Source organism: Herpailurus yagouaroundi, unplaced genomic scaffold (genome assembly GCF_014898765.1).
Source record: "Herpailurus yagouaroundi ecotype Mexico unplaced genomic scaffold, PumYag 181, whole genome shotgun sequence".
Taxonomy (NCBI): domain Eukaryota; kingdom Metazoa; phylum Chordata; class Mammalia; order Carnivora; family Felidae; genus Herpailurus; species Herpailurus yagouaroundi.
This window is the reverse complement of record NW_024412412.1, coordinates 15,354,146-15,378,851: the sequence shown is the minus strand read 5'-3', so window position 1 is coordinate 15,378,851 and position 24,706 is coordinate 15,354,146. Positions and strand designations below refer to the sequence as shown.

At 46.5% G+C, this 24,706-nt stretch overlaps 1 protein-coding gene across 5 annotated transcripts in view; it reads left to right on the top strand.

The window, feature by feature from the left end:
* Positions 1 to 24,706, top strand: part of ACSL1 (acyl-CoA synthetase long chain family member 1) — a 72,511-nt gene that overhangs the window by 22,465 nt on the left and 25,340 nt on the right. For all 5 annotated transcript variants that reach the window (XM_040489916.1, XM_040489912.1, XM_040489914.1 and 2 more), the window contains exons 3-7: positions 13,888 to 14,002; positions 18,126 to 18,190; positions 20,752 to 20,853; positions 23,160 to 23,259; positions 23,481 to 23,659. In XM_040489916.1, the coding sequence (XP_040345850.1) occupies positions 13,888 to 14,002; positions 18,126 to 18,190; positions 20,752 to 20,853; positions 23,160 to 23,259; positions 23,481 to 23,659 (561 nt within the window). The remainder of the gene's footprint in view (positions 1 to 13,887; positions 14,003 to 18,125; positions 18,191 to 20,751; positions 20,854 to 23,159; positions 23,260 to 23,480; positions 23,660 to 24,706) is intronic.

Genomic DNA, 24,706 nt, shown 5'->3' with positions numbered 1-24,706 from the left:
TGAATGCGACACTGACCGGTTTCTGTCACCATCAGATATTTGCAAGGCCACTTTGTAAGCTAAACTGTGTTCAACAGACTGACGTTTGTCTATGTTAATAAATGGAGGGTGGGGGCCCGGAGGATTCCAGAAAGGATGGGCCCAGAGTCCCTGCTCTCGCAGGGCTAATGTTCCAGCAGAGAAGAGAGATGTCAAACAAATGTTCCAGAAAGAAGGATTTCATCTGCGGTATACCTGATACTTAGAACACATCCCCCAGCTGTTGAAAGGGACTCTGAGATTTCACCTAGGATGAGGTGAGGCTAGGAACTTGCCAGAATAACATGGCCACAGAATCTCAGTGAGGACATGATCAAGCAAGGGCATTCAGGAGGGATCCAAGGTTGAATTGTTGAGCACTGTGGTTGTACATAACATGGCCAAACTACAGGCCATGCTCTTGTTGTCATGAAAATGAAACCAGAGTGTGCATTCCCTGGTTAGGGCATAGTGGGTGGGATGGGACAGGGAAAAGCAAGGGACCCTTTCAGAAAGAGTTTTTTCTTTTTTTTTTTTTAATTTTCAAAAAAATGTTTATTTATTTATTTATTGAGAGAGAGAGACAGAGAGTACCTACGAGCAGGGGAGGGGCAGAAAGAGAGGGAGAGAGAGAAAGAATCCCAAGCAGGCTCTGCACTGTCAGCACAGAGCCCGATGCTGGGCTTGAACCCACAGACCGTGAGATCACGACCTGAACCAAAATCAGGAGTTGGACGCTTAACCGACTGAGCCACCCGGGCGCCCCAGAGAGAGTCTTTCTTGATGTCTCTGCTCTGCTTTTCTCCCTTTTGAATCTCTTTAGTATAAAATGTGAGGGGTTGAAAAGATGAAGCAGCCAAGTTCTCACTGGTGCCCTGACTCTCTGTGTTGTGGTTTCTTGCTTCTCCCTACCTAAGTCAGAATCGATTTTCAGTATTCATAACTCTAAATGTACATAAAGAATGTCTCTTCTTCCCCTTGCTGCCCTGGTCCCCAGGCTGATGGCCATGAGGAGGAGAGGGTACCGTTCCACACGAAGCCTTGGCCTGCCTGATAAGGACCATTCTATTACTTACAGGGTTTTAGTTCTTTTAGACAATTTTCTTGGATTCATTAGCTTGAAATTTTTATAATCTGTAGAAGATACATCAGTCTAATTCAGACCAAAATGTAAAGATAAAATGGCCGAATTATTGCCAAGAAAAGGTGTTTTCATACCTTGTTTAGAAGGTAAATGTGACTTAATATTTCACTTCAGCTAGTGGCGCCTGGATGGCTCAGTCGGTTAGGCGTCTGACTTCAGCTCAGGTCATGATCTCGTGGTCCGTGGGTTCGAGCCCCGCGTCAGGCTCTGTGCTGACAGCTCAGAGCCTGGAGTCTGCCTTGGATTCGATCTCCCTCTCTCTTTCTGCCCCTCCCCTGTTCACCCTCTGTCTCTCTCAGAAATAAATAAACATTAAAAATTAAAAAAACAAAATTTCACTTCAGCTAATAACAAGCCCAGAAGGAGTAGAATTTAATTTTTCTTTTTTTTTTTTAATTTTTTTTTTCAACGTTTATTTATTTTATTTTTGGGACAGAGAGAGACAGAGCATGAACGGGGGAGGGGCAGAGAGAGGGAGACACAGAATCGGAAACAGGCTCCAGGCTCTGAGCCATCAGCCCAGAGCCCGACGCGGGGCTCGAACTCCCGGACCGCGAGATCGTGACCTGGCTGAAGTCGGACGCTTAACCGACTGCGCCACCCAGGCACCCCGAATTTAATTTTTCTAATACATGAGTGTGGGGTTTTTGACATTCCTTCTCTTCTGGCGGAGGACCTGGTGCCTCAGGGTAGCATCGCCATCGCTATGAAAAGAGTACTTGGCAAGTGCAGATTTAAGATATTTATAATTTAGCAGTAACTGTAAATGCCTAATTCTAATTGTATGAGAAATTGTGGAGGCACTTACAGTGTGCTTTTTAAGTTCCAGCTTAGCATAAAGTCATTCTGAGACTTATTAAAATAAGCATTCATGTCCTCTGTAGAACGGTGGAAAACTACTGATAAGCAGAAAGAAAATTAAAATCTATAATTCCACTACCTGGTAGAGTCTCCCTGATTTTTCTCTTCGCTTACAGAACTGGATTCAGCTCTGATTTTCAGAATTTGTCAGTCTTGGGAGTAGATACAAAATTTGTTTCGCATTTCTTTTTTTTTAAGATTTTATTTATTGTTTTGAGAGATAGAGAGCAAGTGAGTGGGGGTGGGGCAGAGAGAGAGAGAGAGAGAGAGAGAGAGAGAGAGAGAGAGAGGGGGACACAGAATCCGAAGCAGGCTCCAGGCTCCTAGCCATCAGCACACAGCCCGACGCGGGGCTCGAACCCACAAACCACGAGATCATGACCCGAGCCAAATTCGGACGCGTAACCGACGGAGCCACCCAGGCTCCCCTGCTTTTCATTTCTAAAAAGAAAACTTAAAATACTGAAATAAAGACAAGCTTTGAGTTCTGATGCTCCATAACGACAGGTGCTTTCCTGTAGGTAGCGTGGTCATAAGGAGTTCTGTGGCAGAAAGAAGCACTTAATTCATTTCATTAAGTATTCATCAGGAGCCTGTGTATTCGGCACTGATGTAGGAACTGATCGTCAGAATAAAATACTGTTGTTTTGTTCCTTTGTTCCTTTGAAAACAAGTGCCATTTGCCAGTCCACACCCTGGTCTCCCGCCGTTCCCCCATTTCGCCTCCAGATTTCCACCCGCCTCTTCCCATAAACCTTCCATGGGTGTTAAAATGAGGAGTCTGCACTTTTTGGTTCTGCTGCATCTGATACCACCCACACTGGCTGATTCCAAGCTACACCTTCTTCAAGCTGTGGCCCGGAGGTTCTTGAGAAGTTACAGCTTCTAACATTTCCTTCTAGAAGTCAGGGTGACACTGGAGAAACAGATTCTGATTTTGTGGACATGTAGAGGGTGTCCTCTGTGAAGGAAAATAGTCATTTATTGTCTTGGGGAACTGCATAAAAGTGGGAATAATTAAATTGTCAGCCTTTTGACAAGAAAAACAAATGAATAAAAATGAAAGTAACATCCCATTTATAGTTCTCTAAGCTACTTTGTGAAGAAAAAAATATTTTGCTATGGTAGTATTTACCTTCCTGTTAAAGAAATTGGATGAACTAAAATAAAAGTAAGTAAGTAAGTAAATAAATAAATAAATAAAAAGGGTGATAAAGAGGACGTTAGCACCATGCTGTGCCCCATGTAAGAAAAGCAGTGAGGACATAAGCTGTAGAACGGGACAGAGAAGCTGAAGTTTGAAACTGAGTCCAACAAGTGTCTCTTCAGTTTCACACACGGTGTGATCCAGACCCTATGTTGAGGGCCGAGCCCGTGCGTTTGTGGTGGCAGCTGACACCGTGTGTCAGCAGTGTGACCCGAAGGCCTGCCTTTCCCTGCGTGTCAGGGAGGAGTTCCATCTTCCACGGAATTCTTTTGCTCCAAGCTATGGGGGGAAGCGAGTGTCTCTGTGTCCGTGTAGCCTTTACTCACTTTCACAAGTGATTCACACGTGTCCAGGTTTCAGCTGGTCTCTGTCTGTTGGCCGAGATTGAGATGCCCGTGTCCCCCGGGTGAAGATGACCTTAACCGCAGTGACTGGAAACCCTTCGGGGCTAGTCAGGGGCCCAGACCGTGGTGGTCGCAGCTTAGGGACATAGGAGAGCGTGATGCAGCTAGAAGGGACCAGAGAAGCGAGCGGATTTGGCAGAGGCTGGACCTCGCTCCTCTGCTTAGACCAGGAAGACAGCTTTGGACAAGTTCCCCTGACTTTTCTGACCTTCACATTCCTTATCTGGAGAACAGAAGTGATAGATCCTTCCCTCCCTCACGGTTAAGAGGACTGCCTAGATACTTGCAGAGGGTCCACTTGGCCCGTACCGAGTGTCCAGTAAGTGTTAGTTTTCTTCTTCTATGAAGGCCTCCTCTTTTAACCCTCAAGTTTTATACACAGGAAAACAGCTGAGTCCCAAGAGGCGAAATTATATTACATAGTTAGTGAACTATCCAGAGCTTTGTTATACTGCCTTCATTACAGTGGTTGAAAGTCAGGTATTGTAATAGGGCTTTACAGGGGGTGGGGGAGGATAATAAAGTTGGGGTCTGTGTAGATTAATTTGAAGAGTCAGTGGTTAGACCTTTGAACCCAGGAGCAGGCTCTTCCGAAAATGGGTATTGGAGGCAAAACCGTCTGAAGGTAATGCAGATGGAAGGAAGAAGCGGGGCTGGTGACGTAAGAACGGGGGCTGAGGTTCCACACACGAGATGGGTGTGGGAGCAGAAAGCGGGGTGGTGTGGGTGTGAGGCCGGGGCCGGGAGCATAGTGTTGTCATAGCCGGGGCGGCAGTGGCAAAACCGGATTTCTGGTGAGCTTCTGCCTCCCCGCATCCTCTGCCCGTGCCCCAGGTCAGATGTAGATGGGGTCAGAGCAAAACTCGGTGCCGGTCGGTCGTAGGTCCACCTACCGGAGTTTAACGGATTGAGGCAACAAACCATTCCAAAGCATAAATGAGAATCCAGGTAATTGCTGAAGGAGGAAGTGGAAAGAGTATGGGAATTCCTAGATTTGGTGAGAGATGTCAGAAGCATTGAAATGGCTCACTTGCCAAATTAAGACAGAAGGATTTCTAATGTACTTAAATGAAAACCCAAGCTATTTGCCTTGTCTTTGAATATTAGAGAAGGGAGTAGACTGCAGAACGTAAAAAACTTTTCTATATCTCTAAGTCCATAGCTTTCTTAAGACTTCATTTTCAGAATATCAGAGCTTAGTTTCAGACTTACCTCGGGTAACCAAACAAGTCAGTCCATAACGGATTCACTGTTTAAACTTGTTGGTTACTGGACCTTGGTTCTAGTGTGGGTTCATATCTTTCAATATGCAGGATCGGCTCTTTGGGGATCACTCATCTTGGCTCCCAAGTTGGATGACTTCCACACCAAATGATCTCATGACATTCAGGCACATGCTGGCTGGTGGGCCTTTTGGCGTAAAAGCTTGGGATTGATACATCCACATGTTGGGATATTTATGATTAGCAACTTGCCTTAAGATTTTATTCTTTTTTTTTTTTTAAGTTTATTTATTTTGAGAGCTCACGTGTGTGCGCACGAACAGGGGTGGGGCAGAGAGCGGGAGAGAGAGAATTCCAAGCAAGCTCCACACTGAGCATGGAGCCCAATGCAGGGCTCAATCCGACAACTGTGAGATCCTGACCTGAGCTGAAATCAAGAGTCGGACACCTAACCAACTGAACCACCCAGGCACCCTTTGCCTTAGCATTTTAAGCCTGTGCTATAGGAGGTGACACTCCGGATTCAATCCTCCATGCTTCACAGAGTAATTATCTGATGGCCTCCCTTCAGCAACCACTTGGTCATCTGCCATGTGATATGCGCCCAATACCTGGAAGAAGAGGCTGCTGTCCTCATGCAGCTTGTAGGCTGGCCAGCGGTCCTCTTGAGGTCTCCTTCTGTCCCTGGCAGAGGGTGAGGGTTGTCCTTAAACTAACAGGACAACTTGTTCTCATGCTATAAAGCCAAAACTCTGGTTCATTCTCTGATCAGAACCTTGAAAAAAGCAAACTAAATGGAACGTATCTGGCCTGTGGAAGCATTGCTCAATAAATGTCATGGTTTCCTCACATAGGACTTGCAGAGACAAAGTGTCTACCTCTGGGCTAATGACATTGGCAAAGCCAAAAGTGGCAATGCCAAAAAGAAGTTGACTCATGGAAGCATACATCAAATCACATTGTGCACTTTAGGTATCTCACACTTTTGTCAGCTACACCTCAGTAAGGCTGGGGAAAAAACAAAAAAACCAAAAAACAAACAAACAAACAAACAAAAAACAAAGGGCAAAGCATGGCGATACCCTGGACTTGAATGGCTGGGGCTGGTTCCGGGTGGGGGTGCTATTGTCCAGTGGGGTAGGACCAAACTCCACAGTGAGGCAGCGATGTAGGGAGAGTCTGAGTGGGAGCTGGGAGGGCAGAGCAGGAAGGGAAGTTGTCTGGGAAGGGCAGGTGCAGTCAGATGGTGGAACTAACACCGGCCCCACGGTCTGTGGAACAAGTGGCAAAGCATCTGTAAGAGGGGGCGTTAGACTCCCGAATTTGAACCCAGTGGGAGGTAGCAGGTGAGCATGACGAGGAAAGGAGAAATATTAGGAGCGGTCTAGTCGTTTCTGCAGTCACTTGTAAATACAAACATTAATAGAAACAGAATTCCCATCTCCGGCAAGACTCGGAGTGGGGGAGCAGAAGCACGTGCAGGACTTTGGAAGAATCTCCTGGTTTGATGCTCTGGCTTCCTCCCTGCCGGTAATGCTTGTGCAAATCCTGTTTTTAGGCATTAGCTTTCGTTTACTTGCCATTTGTAATTGCAGGTTTCCAGGCCTTGTTCCCCACTGCCTGTTCTTCCCTGGTCTGATTGGAAAATAATTGTGCATGTGGTCAAAGATGTCTGCAAAGATTTGCCTTTCTAATCTTTTTTAAGATTTTTAAATTTTTTTTGAATTTGTTTTTGAGGGAGAGAGAGACGGAGACGGAGCATGAGTGGGGAGGGACAGAGAGCGGAAACACAGAATCTGAACCAGGCTCCAGGCTGTGAGCCTTCAGCACAGAGCCTGATGCAGGGCTCGAACGCACGAACCACAAGATCATGACCTGAGCCGAAGCTGGACGCCCAACTGACTGAGCCACCCGGGCACCCCGCCTTTCTAATCTTACCCCTAGTAGCTTGCCTGCTGTGGTGCTCAGAGAGTTTTCAAATGCATTTTTCTAAAGGGCTATGGCATCCGAGGGCATTTTCAGCCAGCGGCCCTAGCAGTTGGGGCCGTGGGGGTGGATGCAGAGAATGTATTTGGAGGGGCGTCTTTGTTTAGACCTAATATTCTGGGAGTGTATGAACGTCAGCATTTTCATGCCTTTAGGTAACTTTAGCACCTCTTCCAAAACGAAACAGGCTTCTTCATGACTAAGTATAACAAACCTCGTTGGTTACTTTGTCTTCACTCACACTGCAGAAAACTTAACTGAGGTTCTCTGTGTTTTGAGGCTTGTCTGCTAATTAGAAGTGACCAGTGATTGGAATGAGGCGGTAGAAGTGTCACTGCTGGTCATGGTCATGGGGCAGCGGTGGGTGGCGTGAGTGGGCTGCAGAGTGAAAGACCGGCATTGCAGAGAACTGAAGGCAGGTTTGTGATCTTCGTGCCAAGACTAGGCCGCAGAAGTATTAAGTGGCTGCCTTGAGGAATTCAAAGAAAGAAAGGTGATTGTTTTAGGGGGAAATTTTTTTTATTTCTGGATTCCATGTAAACCTGGCAGTAAAAGCTTCAGTTCACCAAACAGGAATATGGTAAAGCAGGTCTGAGAACACAATTCGATTTTGTACAAATGATGCTGCCTCTCACAGGCTTCATTAAGCAGGGAACATACACATGTTCATAAACGACAGACGCGTGTGCTGGAATATTTATTTAAGTTTAAAAATAGCCTCCCCCAAGCAGGGTCAACGGGTGCCAGGTGAAAAATGGCAGATGTAAGCCTTCTGAGCCTCTCGACAAAAAATCCCTGCTTCGTATTCATGCCTTAGAATGCCAACCATGGATGAGAAACAGACACCGGTTCCCTTGAGAAGTCAGAAGTGGGGCAGAATGTTTTGCATATTCCAAATGGCAGGCATGTAGAGATGTTATAGGCAGTTTTGTTTTGCTGGAACAATGTGTGTTTGTGGGGGTTTGGATTTTGTGACTCCAGACTTTCTTCCCTCTCGCAGAGGTGGGAGGGTGCCATTTTCCCTTCTGTGGTTGGCTGATTTCCCCTGGTGATGAGCTTGAAATGCGCTTGTCAGCCTCCACCCCACCCCCCAACCTAAGCAACTCCTCCCCTTGGGAAGGCAGTGGGGAGGTGCTCAGGAAGTAGGAAACAGGAGAGTGAACTAGGGGTGAGGTGGAAGGTGTTCTAGGGCTTTAGAGGAAAGTGTTGAAGAACCGAAGAAACCCAGGCGGCCATCTATGATCCAGGCCCGGCTCCTCCAAGATGGAGACTAACAGCGTGGGGGCGAGTTTGAACCCTGCTTGTGATCCACAAAGAAACTTCTCACCGTATCGGATGTCCGTGTCTCTGGACAACATTTGAGATGTCACATGAAAGCCTCCCCCGCAGGCTCTTCGCTCACCTGTGGAGTGGCTGGCTGGCTACACTCAGGTGCTCAGGAAATACTTACCCTCCGTCGTTCCTGCATGCAGATGACAGAACCCAGCACTGACGTGATGGTTCCGCCCTTTCTTTACTCCCTGGGTGGAAAGGATCTGGGGAAGTCAGCTAGTTAAAGGGTGAGCATCAATGGTGAGCCTGAGGACTCTTTGCTCCGCGGGGGCGTTTACGGTGTAGCCTATCATGGGGCATCTAGGTGTGTTTTAGATGTTCTCTTATCATTCGGGAAACATGGTTTGGAAGGCCACTTACTGGCTGACCTTTACAGGCCCTGGTTTGATACAGCAGAGAGTCCAAGAGGTCAGTGGATGGAAGAGTAGTTTTGTGCCTGTTTGTAGAAAGAAGCAGACAGTGTGGTCTGCGGAGGGTAAGATGCATGAAAAAACGTGTAAAAATGCCAGTGCTGGGAAGAGTAGTTCACATGGAGGATGTTGGCAACAGCAAATAAAAAAATAAAAGGTCTCCCCCCCCACCCCGCCGTGGCCTCCCCATCCAGGGCTGTGATTCCATCTGGAGCCTTTCCCCCAGAGACGGATTTAACATTAAAATCCACATGCGTCTTCAACAGTCTCCTTACAAGTTACACCACTGTTCTGTTCTCCTTCCCTCCCGTGTCTCCCTCTGTCTTCCTGCCCCTTCCCCGTTAGAGGGACTAAACAGTAGTAACAAAGGAGGAACTTGACTGTCAGGGCCCAGATTGAGGTGAGTGACACCACAGTTTCTAAGGCCTGGGTCTTTCCATCCCACAGAAACCCTCAAGGGTGTCATTTTGTTTTGCATTTAGATATGAGAGTGCACAAAATGACCATCACCATCAAGAGTCCTTTCTGTCAAATACAGGCTTCCCCTGTTATCCGAAAGTAGAGCGCCCCCATGAAAGCTTCTGTAGGTCTAAATGGCATCAGTCAAGAGCGTCCGCCATTTTCCAAAAGTTCAAGTTAGCCACTTCCCTTTTATAAAACACCTACATTAGTACAGTAACAGCTCTTTCATAAAGCAGAACTCCTCTTCAGATTTCTTCTGGTTAGTGAAAACAGACAAGTACTCATTGGGTCTTTCATAAACATGCCATAAAATGAACCTTCAGAAAGCAAGGGATCCCTGTATTGGCAAGGGTTCTGGTCTCAGGGATCACTGATAATGCAGATGTCCACTGTGGCCCTGCCCTTATTGGCCCTAAGTGGATTGAACTTGAACCTGTATTTCCTAATTCAGCCCACGTGGGGAGACTGACCTCAAGAGGAACCTTAGCTTCTATAGATGTTGCAGAATGTACTCATGAGCAGTGATTTGCCCATCGTGTGTTTGATTCATCATCTTCTATTTTTTTTAGCTGGAAAACCTATAAAACCACATTAAAGAAGCGTATAGCATAATCCTCCTTGACAATCAATCTTACTGACTGATTTCCTGCACATTTAATTGGGGTTGTCTGTTTAGCTCTCCGTTTCTTGAGCACCATTGAAACCACCCCCATACCCCCAAATCTGTAGGTTTATACCAGAAGTCCAGAAGGGCCAAGTTTAAAGTACTTTTTTTTCCATTTAAGTAGATGTTCCTAGAAATAGCCACATGTACTTGCACGACCCAGTAATGAAATGCCCTTCTTTTGAAATGATTCGAATTTGTAGCACATACAGACATCTTGAGCTTGGTGGTTATAGCTGGGCTTCCCAATGCTCAGTGCAATCCCTCCCCTTTGTAGGCATAAGTAAGGTTGCTAACACCCAGTGTTTACAAATAACATTTTTGTTCAAGAAGAATGGTAACACGTATGCACATCAAAAATGATGATTCTTCAGGGGAACGTGTGCTCATTTCACAGAGCGACACATTTCAAAGCATAGATCTTGTTTAGTGCCCTCCCCGCCCCCCCCCCCCCCTTTCATTTCAGGCTCCTCTGTTGAAATTACAGACTTACCTTACAAGTCAGTGAGTGTGACCTTTTATCCAGTCTCACCGAATCGGTGTGCCTTTTTGGCATAGAACTCTTTCACTGCTTCCTCTTCAAACTTCTGCTAATTATTCTAATGGATAATTAGAATAATAATAAGTATCTTGTCTTCGGATTACTTTCTTAAGATGATTTGGGATGTTTGGGGTATGACTAACTTCTTGAACTTGGATTTGGCTGTTTTACCTCCATGTTTCTCAAAGTTCTGAAGATTATATACCACCAAAAGATTAACCTTAACTCAAGAATTATTTAACCAGAGTGTGTTGTGAAATTATACTCTACTGGGGGGCGCCTGGGTGGCACAGTCGGTTAAGCATCCGACTTCAGCCAGGTCACGATCTCGCGGTCCGTGAGTTCGAGCCCCACGTCGGGCTCTGGGCTGATGGCTCAGAGCCTGGAGCCTGTTTCCAATTCTGTGTCTCCCTCTCTCTCTGCCCCTCGCCCGTTCATGCTCTGTCTCTCTCTGTCCCAAAAATAAATAAACGTTGAAAAAAAAATTAAAAAAAAAAAAGAAATTATACTCTACAGCAGTGGATTCTCAAAATAGGACTTGGGAAGTTGACCTGTGTTGAGAGGGACATTGTCTCTGTATATCCAAAGCTCAGCTAACTCTCTTCTCAAACCTGGCCCCCATGCCCAGCCTTCTGTTTCTGATAAAAAATGGAACTGCTATCTTTAGACCTCCTTCTCTGCTCCTACACCCAGGTACTTGCCAGATCCCACTCATTGGCCAGTACTGCTTCTGGGGTCGCCCTTCTCCCCATGCCCACTTGCCACTGCCCTCACTCAGGTCCGAATGAGTGGATTTCCCTCCCTCCCATTCCTCGGGCTGTGCACGTTTCTTATAGATTTCTTTCTGAAGCATTACTCGGATCGCCACCACATCCCTGCTGGGATCCTAATGCCTCCAGGCTGCCGGTTGTCACTATATCGTGCACCAGAATCCCCTGGAGAGCTTGCTAAAACACGGCCTGCTGGATCACACCCCCAGGGTTTCTGATTCAGTACGTCTGGCGCAGGGCTAGCTAGTTTGCTTTCCTTACAAAGGCCTTACAAAGGTGTTCCCCAGACCATCCTTGGAGGACTTCAGCTTGAGGGTGAGCCTGTGCTCCCAAGACTCCAGGCTACTCCTGTCTATTCTTTCTGACTTCCTCTGCGCTCTTTGCTTAGCTGGTGCTCTTTGGAGCCCCTCGAGTGATGTAAGAATAAGAGTTGGGCTCCTTCAGAAAAAGCTCTGAGTCTTATTCGCCTGATTCCCATCTGACCCATTGACAGCTATAAGGGTCCTCAGCAGAACGCATGGGGAGGGCAGTATTGCTTTAGCGGAGACACCACTGAGGGATACCATGAATGAATGAGAGTCATGATAAGAGGTGTAGGGGACCCTGTCCCAGGCTGAGGTGATGAGGACCTCCCTGTGGGCTACCACGCTGCCTGTCCATCCCGGCCATGAGTTGATAAGCAGAGTGGGCTGGGCCAGTGGCCAGGGGGCAGTTATTTGTGACAGTCTGCACCTCTGCACCAGGCATGCCTCTTTTCTTAGCTTTCTGTCACTCAGTCCCTCACGCCTTTTTTCTCTACCTTAGCCGTGAGGCCCTGGGTCTTTTTGGTGGCTTCCTGGATTGAAAGGGCTTCCAATGCTTAACATAAAGCAACAAAATTGCTTCTGAATTTTAATCTGAGTATTTGTTGGAGAAAAGATACAGTCTAAGAAGGACTGGTATTATAGTTATGGCATATTATAGGATATCCGAGTAGTATTCTACATATTCATGTTTTATAAGGCCAGTTTTGTTTAGCGGAAAATAAGCCTGGACGTGGACACACGGTATCCCCATTTTGCAAAACAAACAGATGCAGAGATTGAGTAATAATCATGAGTCTACAGTGCAGAGATTTTCCCACCATTATACACACAAAGAATAACTGCTTTATAAAGTAGTGTGTTATAATTAATGATTATGTTTGGAATCATGGCTACAGGTGTTAGAAAGTTTCTGCCAAGGTAGAGAAGACTGTGTGACAATTGTAAAATATATCATTGGATGATATTTACTCCAGAAAGCTATTAGTAGCCTTAGAGCAAGTGTCAAACACGTATTTGATACGTAGTAGATAATGAAAGACTTTTTATAAATGTAGACCATAGAAGAAGTCTGGAAGGAACTCATCAAACTGGTAATAGGGACAAGTCTTTTTTGTTTCCTTAATATACTTCTGTACTATTGCTCTTTTTGAAGTACATATATGACAAATTGGTTGGGAGGAGAGCTTGCAGGAGGAGTATGAAGGATACCAATTAAATCCTAAAAACAAACAAACAAACAAAAAAGTACAAGAAGAAGAACAAAAAGAATCCACCAAAATCTCTCTGGCCGTCATTACCTATAAAGGCCTCCGTGTTGGTTTTTCTGCTGGAATGTGTCCCGTTTTTCCATCTCACACTCTAGTCTCTGAGACCTAGTCCTTTGCCCCCTTCTTCATGAAGGCTTTCCTATCTACTTTCTTCAAATCTCGTGCTAGAAATGATCTCTCCTACTATGAACAGTCCTTTCTCTTAGTACCAAGACGTTCTTCTATCGTAGCGCGATTTCCCCAAGAGAGTGTTTCCTGACCATTGCACATGTGAAGACCCCCTCTCTGAAATTCAAAAGAAAAAAATTGTAGCCTCTGACATCATAGTAGTTGAGCTTTGATTTATCAGCTCCTAGAGAATGCTTGGTGTTTCTGTGGCTATCTGGACCCACAGTATCTCTGTGGACCTGGAGGGCTGCGCAGCTCAGAGGTTGAAAGCTACTACCTCTTACCCCCCTACCCCCTTGGGAGAGAGAGAGAATCCCAAGCAGGCTGTGCACTGTCAGCATAGATCACAGGGCTCTAACTCCCGAACTGTGAGATCATGACCTGAGCCAAAATCAAGAGTCAGACGCTCAACCGACTGAGCCACCCGGGCACCCCTAGAGAGCTACTTCCTCTTATGATAACTTCTGCAACTAGTTAGGAGTTATTGTGGATAGGAGGTAAACTTTCTGCACCAACCAAGGAAGACCACAAAGAGATGGGTACGCAGAGATACAAAATCTGTGCACCTACAAATGCAGCGAGTCAAAGCAGTCAAGACATGTCCCTGCACCTCCCTAAGTTTTGTAGCTGGTGATTGTCAACTGTGAGATGCTATGTGAGCGTCTAAAGTTCCTACCAGGTTACACTGCTGTTGACACAGAGATGTGACAGTGGCAATAATCTCGGAAGGAATATACATGGCATTTTGGAAGCACAACTGAATGGTGTGTCATTTCCACGAGAGCTGACCCAAACGCAGTCTCCTGTGCTGTCGATGGCAGAGGTTTGAGACTTGTCACAGTGTGTGGTGGTGGCAGGCTTCCAGTCCTCCTGCCAGACCCCTGCTCAGACATCTGCTCCCCTGTTTCCTTTTCCCAGGGCCCCTGTTAGCCTTGCTTCTCTGAAGCCAGGAGTTGACCCCAGCTGAACGTTCCATCTTGGCAAATCCTGCACTTCCGTTCATTCGGCAAATACCGAGCAGCTGCTCCACAGGGGCCCCCTGCAGGGCACTGCGGGCGTGCACGCGAGGCCTTTTATTTTCAACATTTTCTTCTAACCGCTCGCGTGTCTGTGTCTTTTCACAGGGTAGTGATGGTGCCCGGAGATCCGTGCTACTGGATGGCGACGAGCCCTTGGTGTATTTCTATGATGATGTCACAACCATGTACGAGGGTTTCCAGCGGGGCTTACAGGTGTCAAGTAAGCATTTGCGGGATTTGTGTGATGAATGCTTGACGGTTCTCATTTGGCATGAGTGGTCTTTCTGGAGAAAGTCATCTTTGCTCCCGTCTTCCACCTGTTTCCACCTGTTCGGGTCTCCCTGTCTCCTCCTGTAACTTCTCCAGAGTGACCTCCAAAGCACAGCAGCCCCTCCAGCTTATCCCCTGGCAGAGCGGGTTCCTTGGTGGAATATGTTTTCATCATGTCCCGCATTTTGTGGAGGGTCACACATATGTTAGCTCATTGTGGGCTCTGACATATCCTGAGGTCAAAAGATCTGTTTAATTGGACCCAATCCAACATTTTCAAACTTACTTGAGCATGAGACCCATATTTTGAGAAATAAACACTGACATCCCAAGGAAGCAGTGTTCCATGAGACACTTGGCAAGCGTTGGCCCGTGGGATTGCGCTTCATTAGTAACGGTGGCCTAAGAGACCCCGTGCACCTGCGTGCCTTTCCAGCCTCTCTCTCTTCCAGGCTCCGTGTATACCTGCCTCACGTCACACTGAACTTCTCGCAAAACCAGAACCCCTCTCCTTTCTCATCACCCCGTGCCTTTGTGCATTTGTCTTTTTCCTGATCATAAAGCTGCTGCTTTCCTACCTCAGCCCCGGGCACTTGCTATATGCCTACTAATCCTGTAAACCTCGTATTGCTTTTTTTTTTTTTTTTTTTACCTTTTCTATAAAACCTTCCTATTCCCTTGTTTTCATCTCCTACCTCCAGGTAGAGATGCCCACTTTCCCCAGCATCTTGTACCTATTTCTGTACCAGCCCCTCCAGGGAACAGAGGCATTTACTGCCCATCTGTCCCACTAGCCAGTGCTCCATGAACCAGGCAGCTGTCTCTTCTCTCGGCACCTGCACACCGTAGGTGCTCTATTAATGTGTCCTCAGAGATGGAGAGAGTCCTCTCTACTTCCCCCCACCCCTCTTTTTGTTTCAGCCCCTTCATTTTGGCTTATTCCAGGTTACTCTCTAGAGATGGTCTTTGGGATCCACACGTTTGTTATTTAAATCTTTCGGTGGTTAGCTTTTATTTTTCCTACTGCTCCCTGGGCCGTAGTCTCCTGACGGCCAGGGGCTGTGTGCTATTACTGTCTCTGTCCCCACGACATGTTGCATGTGGTATGTGCTCAGGAAGTGCCGTGGTTTTTACTTGATACTGGTAAAATTGGATTGCTCTGTTGTGTTTTTGCCCTGGTGTTCCTGTAGCAGATTCATTAAGCCCCACGATAAAGGGAGAGCATTTAATTTGTGAACTTCTTCAAAGTTAGGGGGAGGGGCAGGGTTTGTCTGTGATAGTAAATACCCATAAGGTACAGCAGCCTAACATAAGGCCACATCAAAATATTTGTATATATTCTATATATATAATAAATATATGTGGGTATGTATATGCATGTTCATATGTGTGTGTGACCTTTACCACTACCACAGAGTCACGTGTATAAGTGTTTATATGATTTTCCACTATTAGTAGAGAATGAACTCATCCAGGTCGTGTGGTAACTTACATTCTACTTCTGACCCTCCTCTCATCTTAGGACAGTAACTTTTTTTTTTTTGGTCACCTTCCTCTGCTTGGAAAACGAGGGTCTTACGTGAATGTTTCCGAGAGGTTGAAGAAAACGAAGTTCAGTCTTCTTAACCTGTACTGATTGAAGGAAACTAGTCTGCAGATCACTCTGCCTTCTTCCCCCCACCCCAGAGGAGCTTTTTATTCTAAGCTTTAATTTTCTACACTACCGTAAGATTAAGCCTTTACAGGAGAGCAAAATCCAGCCTCTAGATAAGGTAGTTAGGAGTCTGTTGAATGACAGGAGGGGCCAGCCAGCCTGGAGTTTTCAAACCTGGTCTTTTCAGACCGCATGCAGGAAGCCACTGCAAGGAGGGGCCCTCTGCCTGCCAGTCAGTGGATTCTTGTCCCCGGCTACACTGCATATAACCTGGGGAGCTTTTAAAAACCACCGAGGCCCAGGCCCCTTCCCTGTCCAATTACATCAAAAATTTTGTTAGTAGGGCCTGGGTATAGTATCTTTTTTTTAAGTTCCCAGTGTCCGGGAGCTGGAGTCTGCATATTTTTTTTGTAAAGGGCCAGAGAGTAACGATGGTTGGATTTCAGGGCCATACAGTCTCTGCCATGACTGCTCAGCTGCAGTCTTAGATCATCCGTAAATGAACAAGCGAGGCCGTGTTCCAGTAAAACTGTATTTACAACAACAGGTGGCAGGCTTGATTCGGCCCCTGCCTACAGATCGCCAGTCCCTGTTCTTAAAGAATAAAATCACGTTTTTTCACATGGCAAATGCCTGAAAACAGCCTCTGATGGGCCTTGTGTTGTCCAGCGTGGCCTTTATTACAGTCCCTGTGAACTGAAGTGGGTCTGAGAATAAGGCCCTCTGTGCTCTTTCTGTTTGCATGAAGACTGCTGTAGAGAGAGCCAGGACGTCAGTGTGGAGCAGAGAACTTGTCCAGCCTGGGTCCTCCCCGTGCTCACGACTGACCCACACACGCGGCACCCGTCTCTAGTGGGGGGACTCTGTGTAATAGGTCCAGAGTATCAAGGCTGCCACGGGGAGCCGTGCTCCACTGTCCCTCCCTCTTCTTCCAGTCCCCCAGACCAAATCAGAACATCTGAACTGCCACTCGAGCCTGGAATGGGGAAGCCAGATATGCTATAGTCACAAGACAGAAATGCCGATACCCTGTTCAGAGGGGAGGTGACAAAACAGTCTGTAGTAGAAGCCATGCAGGCACACAGATGGCGGTGGGGCCCATGTTTCTAGTTGAGAAACATTCGGGGGCGGGGGGTGCCTGGGTGGCTCAGTTGATTAAGCGTCCGACTTTGGCTCTCACGGTTCGTGAGTGGAAGCCCCGCGTTGGGCTCTGTGCTGATAGAGCCTGGAGCCTGCCTTGGATTCTGTGTCTCCCTCTCTCTCTCTCTCTCTCTCTGCCTCTTCCTGGCTCGTGCTTTCTCTCTCTCTCTCTCTCTCTCTCTCTCTCTCTCCCGCTTTCTCAAAAATAAATAAACTTAAAAAAAAAAAAAAAAAAGAAACATTCTGGTATGTGGTCAACCCTGGTCATCATCTGAATATGGCAGCTTTTTGTGGGGGGCTGGGGGTGGAGTGGACATAGTTTTCCTTCAACAACTACAAACTGAGCATAAAGTTAGCTTGGGGTTAATCTGTAGAAAGAAACTTGTATAATTACAAATATAAATGACTTGAATGATATTTATTACTGTGCTAGCACATAGTGTGAATAATTAATACCGGGTTTTCTTTCTTCCTGTTTATTCGTTACCTGGGTTAGAATCAGGACGCGTCCTGATATTTCTTTCTTTTCTTTTTTTTTAAATGTTCATTTTATTTTTGAGAGAGAGAGTGCACGTGAGTGGGGGGGGAGGGCAGAGAGAGAGTGGGAGAGAGAATCCCAAACAGGCTCTGCAATGTCAGTGCAGAGCCCGACATAGGACTCGATCCCACTAACCTAGAGATCATGACCTGAGCCCAAATCAATAGTCAGACGCTTAACGGCACCCAGGTGCTCCCATCCTGATATTTCTTAACATTTACTTTTATAAATACCCCCTTATTTTCTCTCATTTTGCATCTTTTCTTTATTTTTGTTTCTCTGCAATTAAGACTTCGCCTGTGTAAATAAAGTCCAGGTCATCAGAATTTGGACATTGAAGAATCGTATTTTCCTTTTTACATTCTGAGTTAGAATGCTTTAAATTTAGAAATTTTGAGGGAGTCTTCTGAACACCTACACCAGAATTTCTTTGCCATTCAGCTCCTGACTCCTTTCTAAACCGATAGGGTATTGAAGAAGAATTCACAAATTGAGTGTCTTTAAAAATTGTATTTATCTATATCCTCTCACTTTTCCCCTCTTCTCCCGCTCCATTTAAGAAACAAAATAGAAACAAACAAATGAGACCGAAACCTAGGGAGGACATATTTCCGACCTGAACTCATTATTTCTAATCTAGGGACAAAAATCTGTCTACCTGATCCTTTATAGAATGGAGTACAAATTAGAATATTTATGCATGGTAAGCCCATTTTTTGTTTTTTGTTTTCCTTTTTCCAGATAATGGCCCTTGTTTAGGCTCTCGGAAGCCAGACCAACCCTATGAATGGCTTTCATACAAAGAGGTGAGTTTTCTGGCTCTGTGTGTCCTCGTGCAGGATGTGGTACTGAAATAGGTCAGCTCTCGGAGACGCTGTGAGGGCTGGAGGGTCGCTACTGAGTCCCTGTGTTGCACTAGCTCAGAGCTTCAGGGACAATGTGCAGCATGCAAAGGGAGAAGTCTTATACAGCAATTTGGGGAAAAACTGGTTAAGTAACTTAATTGGTGGTTCAAAAGCACTTTATTTTAGAACTTACGTTGGATGCATTATGGAGTTGAATTTAATTCTAAGATGACGTTCTAGAAGTGTGCTCAGAGTCCATGGGAGAACAGAATTTCTCCTCTGCTTTGAGGGGTACTAGTGATATTTAGAAGCCCCACCATAGAGTAGCCCTCTCATGTGATAGATGAGGAAAATACACCCCAGGAAAGGATGGGCCTCGCCTAACGTCACAAGCTGGTCAATGACAGAAACAGGAGCAGAAGTGAGGTCCATACCTTCCGGTACAGGGCTCTTTGGTGCATTGTATGAACCTGACCAACCTGGGACTGCGCTGACATAGAGCCCCAGGGCGGCCGTAGCGAGCAGAACAGATATGCGGAAGTGACGCCTGTGTTACTGTATAAACACAAAGGAGGCTGGGATCTGGGTGTATTTCTCTTTATTCCTGTGACTCTGCGGTCCTAGCTGATCCACAGCTACAGCTGTTTCAGTAGTTTCCACTGGCAGGGAGGGAGCGGAGCAGGAAGATGCTGCTTTTTATTTCGATCGTGATAGCAAGACATCTCGATGCCCCCGCCTCTCCCTGGGGAGGCAGGACCCCAAGGACGTATGGGAGCCACCGGAAGCATCAGTTTCTGCTGCCTTTTGTTTCCGGCACAGCTGTCCGGGAAATGGCTCCCTGCCGTAGAGGCAGATCATCCTGTGGCATTCATGAATCCACGTGAGCTTCCTCCTTGCACGTTTGGCAGCTGTGCTCTGGAGTGTATATGTGACAGGGGAGTCATCACGAGGAGCCACAAAGCCGGCTCGGGAATAGCGCTCGCTGGCCTTCCCTAGACTGAACCCCACACCGCTTTTCCTTCCCTTCCCTCCCCTCATCTGAGGATCAGTGAGATGCAGAAGGCTTGGCTTGGGTATCTCTTGACAGAGAGCCAAGAGGCAGAACAGCTTAGCGGACCTTTCTTGGGGAAGGAGGGATGAGATGCTTGGCCCGGGGGACCAGAGGGATTTCACCGCTTTTCGTGTGCCTTTCCAGAGCCAAGGTAAAATAGCCGCCAAGGTCCCTTATTTTCGCGAGGGGTGTAGCAACAGTTGTGCGCGTGTGCGTTGGACACGTAACGCCGCGTGGTGGTGTTCAGGCCTCCCGGAATCCACAGGTGTGTTGTGAATTACTTGTGTTAGATGCCGGCTGGAAGGCGGAAGACAGGTCCGTTGCAGATGGGACTTTTCAAGGCAGACTGAAAATCACGGTGGTTCCTGAAGGTGTTAATCCGTGTTTTGTACATTTCAGCCAGAGGCTGGTGAAGATATAAAACAGGACATAACAGAAGCCAGCTTTGGATTTGTAGACTTAAGTCTTCTCGTCAGCCTGGTGACTCTGCCCTTTGCGGGGCTCGGAACCCTGTGAGGTTTTCTGAGGGAAAACCTGAGGGAGCCTCTTTCTAGAGATACAAATGCACACACACTAGCCTAGTAAGCTCCGCAAACCAGGGTAGCATCTCACGGGTTCCCGTCCCTTATGTGCAAGCAGAGGTTGTGAGAAGGCTGGGGGATATGGAAACATCATTCTTGCTGTCACCTCACCTTTCAGCTCTCGTTCCCATAGGCAGAGCGAGGTGGCACTGTGTGCCAGGACAAATGGGGTTCTGGGCAGGAACAGGTGTGGCTTCATTCCCTACGGGCATGCGTGGGAATTCGGACTGCTCCCGAGAACTCAGCAACTGAGATGAAGAAAATAATTCCAAACTTTAAGATGAAAAAAAAAATTTCTTTGTAGTTAATTTGGGGTGGGAATGGGGAGAGGTTGGGGGCAGGTTTATAATCCTACCTCATTTTTATGAATCTACCTAATTTTACTTAGTTGCAATAATACTATTTATTTACTTACTCATTTTACTTAAAATTGTCACAAGTTTTTTGAAGGTCTCCCCCAAACTTGCTATTTCTGTATTTATAGCAAATGACAAGTTTGGGCTGCTTTGCTGCTCTTTATAAATGCAAGTAATTTCTATCATTCTACGTCCTCGCATTACTTTTATAATTTTATAAAACTAAAGTGTAAAATAGAAATGTGCGTGAGAAGCCCGGGCATCCAGTGACCTCTGACCTGCAGCTGTCGGAATCCGATTCCTCTGCAGAAGGAACCCTATGACCAGTTCTCCTAATAGTGAGTTCTGGTGAAGCCAGCCTCGTGTTTTACAAAACTGTAGGGCTGACGGAACCCCGTTCGCTCCTGCTGCCCTTTGCCGTGCGGCACCACTTGCTGGCCAAGATAGCAGACTCGGTCGGCTGTCACTCCAGTGAGCTTTGTTCCCTGAGTTGGGCCTGATGTGGTTCCTGATTTTTTTTCCTCCCCGTTTCAGGTTGCGGACATGTCAGAGTGTGTGGGCTCAGCGCTCATCCAGAAGGGCTTCAAGACTTCCCCGGATCAGTACATTGGCATCTTTTCTCAGAACAGACCTGAGGTATTGACCGTTAGACGCCAGTTGTGTGCGGTTTTGAGAGTCCTCACATGTAAGAGCCAACTGGAGTTCATACAGACCATTGCTTGGGACCCGATTTTGTGCTCTGATCTCTACTGAGCATATGTCTCTATGTTATTCCTTAGAAAGTTACACATATGAAAACCCAGGCTCGGGCCTCCTTGGCCTTTAGGTGAAAAAAATCTATGTATCACTTTTTGATTATTGGTTTTTGTTTTTTCAAAAACCAGGTCCCAAACAAAAACTAAGAAGGAAGTCACTAGAACAGATAACTAACAAAGAATCCTCCTAGCCTCCAGGCCTACCTCTGTGATTAGAAAAATAGCATCAATAAATTATAGAGAAACTTGGATACGTTTTTGGCAGTAGCGGACTCCCCTCTTTGCTTTCTGAAAGGTGGGAGCTTTCCCTGTGATCAGGTTACAAAATTTAAAATACCAGGGGCAGCAGGAAAAGTACCTCACCACGAGTCAGCCTCGGTGTAGACACGGTCTGTCTGGCTGCCAAGGCCCCTGCGTGGTGCTTCTGTAAACCCTTGCATTAAGGTCAATTTAAATGAGAAGCTCTTTTGGAGCTGTTGTTCCAATATATATAATACACGTATTATAGCGTTGGTGAAGAAATGGCATAACTTGGCTTGGAAAAATTCAAGCACTAGGCTCGAAGGAATTGAATTGGTTCTTGTGTCTAAAAGACATGTTGGCTCAATCGCTGTGCTATCGACTATTTGATAAATTAGGCTGGTTTCCTAGAGTTTTATGTACTGGTAAGGGATACACAGCATTTTCCACAGTTGGACTACGACTAGGCTTATGGAATTCCGTTTCTTTCATTGTAAGTGAAACCCATTCAAGTGAACACATCCCAGATGTTTGCGTTAGTGGCATTTTATGCCGAATCTATCACTAGGACCTTACTTCATAGGGTAAGCTCCTTCCTACATTTATGAACTAGTTTAATAAATGTGTATGGAGCACCTACTATGTGCCAGGCATCGTGAGGCACCAAAGCACAACAGTGATTTGGATCCTTCTCTTAAGGTACCGTGTGAGGGAAGACCGGCCCGTAGGGTGTTGCTTTGTCTGTAGTGTGGCAAGCGTGGACACAGGGAAAAGGGTTATGGGGAGCTCAGTCAAGGAGGACTTCCTGGAGGTGGCCTCCTAGTGGAGTCTTGAAGGATATGAGAGCAGGGAAGCTAAGGGAGTGTCCGGAACAATGACATGTTTGCATCAAGCAGCGTATCTATGCTGGGGGTTGAGGGATTTCAATCTGGTAGAGCTTGGAGGGGCAGGGAAGACAGGACTACATGTGCCACATGGACCCTGCTGAGGAGCTTGGACCTGCCCTCCATGTTGGTAACTTGAAACTGATGCTAGGAAAGAAAAAGGAGCAAAACTGCCCCAGACCGAGTGAATGTAAGTGGGGTGTGCTGCCTTTCCACAGCAGCTGTGCCTTTATCTGCGCCGTGGCCGCGTGTCGGATTCCGCAGATTCGAGACCTGCAGCTGGAGATGAGGGGCACCACCAAGGATTTTTAGCGAAAGGCTCATCTTGCCATGTTTGACTTGTAGGCAGATCAGTTGCCACATGGCTGATGAGTTAGAGGCAAGGAGACTGGTCCCTGTACCACTTCTTCTTCACTTTTCTGGGGAGATTTTGCCCAGAACATCTTTCCTGTTAGACAGGGGTGTCCCTCCTTCCCCAGTTCCCAGGTCTCACCGCACACGGCTGCACAGCTGATCTTCTCACACCCCAGGGCCTCCATTTCACCGAGAAGCCCTCAGTGGCCGCGCATTACCTGGGGATGGGGCCAGGCCCCTCCACAGACCACCTGCGACCCTGCCTGCCGGGGCACCCTTGAGTGCTCACTGCCCTCCCCCCTGCTTTTGTTCACGCAGTCCCCGCTCCTGGAGTCTCCTTGCCTTTCTCTCCATCTGTCCAAACCGTGCTGCCCTTGCAGAGGGTGAGCTCAGTCACGTGCCCCGTGGAGGTGGGTCACTTCCGACTCCCTCGTGTCTGAGCCGGTCACTATCTCGTACGGTTAATTATCTTCTCACATATTTGCCTCGATTCTTCCGGCCAACTGCACTGTCCTTCTAAGAAGCGGGCAGGTGTTTTGTTTGCATCGTGAATCCTCCGTGGTGCCTGGCACATAGGAGTAGACACACAAATGTTGATTTTGCCCCATCCAGTGTTTCCACTTTGAATCTCTCTAGAGTAGTTGTTCTCCTTGGAGTGGTTCCGTGATGACATCTCGTTTTCTTTCCCTGACCTTTACTGTTCATTTAGTGGGTGATCATTGAACAGGGATGCTTTGCTTACTCCATGGTGTCCGTTCCCCTCTATGATACGCTTGGAGCTGAAGCCATCACCTACATAGTCAACAAAGGTATGTCTGAGGTCTCCAGGTGGGCACTGGCCTAGTTATCAGTTAGATTTGATGACTTTACATTTGGTTATATTTGATTTGATAGGGATTTTATGTTTAAATACACACCTGTCTTTCTATTCAAAGACTGTAAGTCCTGAAAATAGCCTGGTGTCAGATATCATACAGTGAGGCTTTTAATATCTCAGAGCTCATTCTTCATTGTATCTCTTCATTCCCAGCCGAACTCTCTCTGGTTTTTGTTGACAAGCCAGAGAAGGCCAACACGCTATTAGAAGGTGTAGAAAATAAGTTAACGCCAGGCCTTAAAACCATAGTCGTCATGGACTCCTATGGCATCGATCTGTTAGAACGAGGCAAAAGGTGTGGCGTGGAAATCATCAGTCTGAAGGCAATGGAGGTGAGTCATCCTTCCCACTTCCCTGGTGGGCGCCCCTGAGGCCATTTCGGCTCACATGTGGTATCCAGTGCAATCATGCGATCCTCGCTCTGGTTGGGCATCGCAGCAACCCATAAAAGACACAGGGTGGAAATTGCTGCCTCATTACTGGAAGGAAGGGTTCTACATGCATGTCTCAGTGTGAATCCATCACATCTGATAAAAAGTACTCTCGTAAAACAAGTTGCAGGTGCTCACACATTTATTCTAGAGCACTGACCAGCCATGCCAATAAATGGTAGAAATGTGAATTACTTTTTTTCTTCTTAATGTTTATTTATTTTTGAGAGAGAGAGAGAGAGAGAGAGAGAGTACAAGCGGAGGAGGGGCAGATAGAGGGGACAGAGGATTCAAAGCAGGCTCTGTGCTGACAGCAGTGAGCCCGATGTGGGGCTCAAACTCGTGAACTGCGAGATCCTGACCTGAGCCGAAGTTGGGTGCTCAACCAACTGAGCCACCCAAGTGCTCCAGAAATGTGAATTTCTGATTTGGGTGGAGATTTAAGTTTGTATGTTCTTTTTAGCCTTTAATGCCATTTACTTACTGATTTGTTTCTAAAATGGAGCCAGCTATAGAAATCTGCCTCATTATTCTTTTTCCCAAGTTGCTTTTGTAGCGTCCTGGTAGATTTCCAGCATATGTGTTTGATTTGGTTTATTTTTATATTAAATTTCTTGAGATTCACCTTAATCAGAACTTTAAGGGTAACCATTCTAGGAAAACGAATGTGGCGTATATTTAAATCGGTTGTTTGACATCACATGTAAAAAGCTGATTCTCCCAGTTGGATTTGGATTAGAGTTTAATCCAGAGAAGCTAGTAAGAGGAGGATCTTGTCAGGTACATATCACAGGAATTGGCTGTTCTCCTTCTGAAAATGTTATAAATATTTTCCTAGAACTGTTATAAATAGGGTTTGAAATTTTACTTATAGTTCTCCTTCTACAAGGAATTGGAGGCTATAAACAAGGATCTATATAATACCTTTCCGGAGGAACTTAGCGGTCA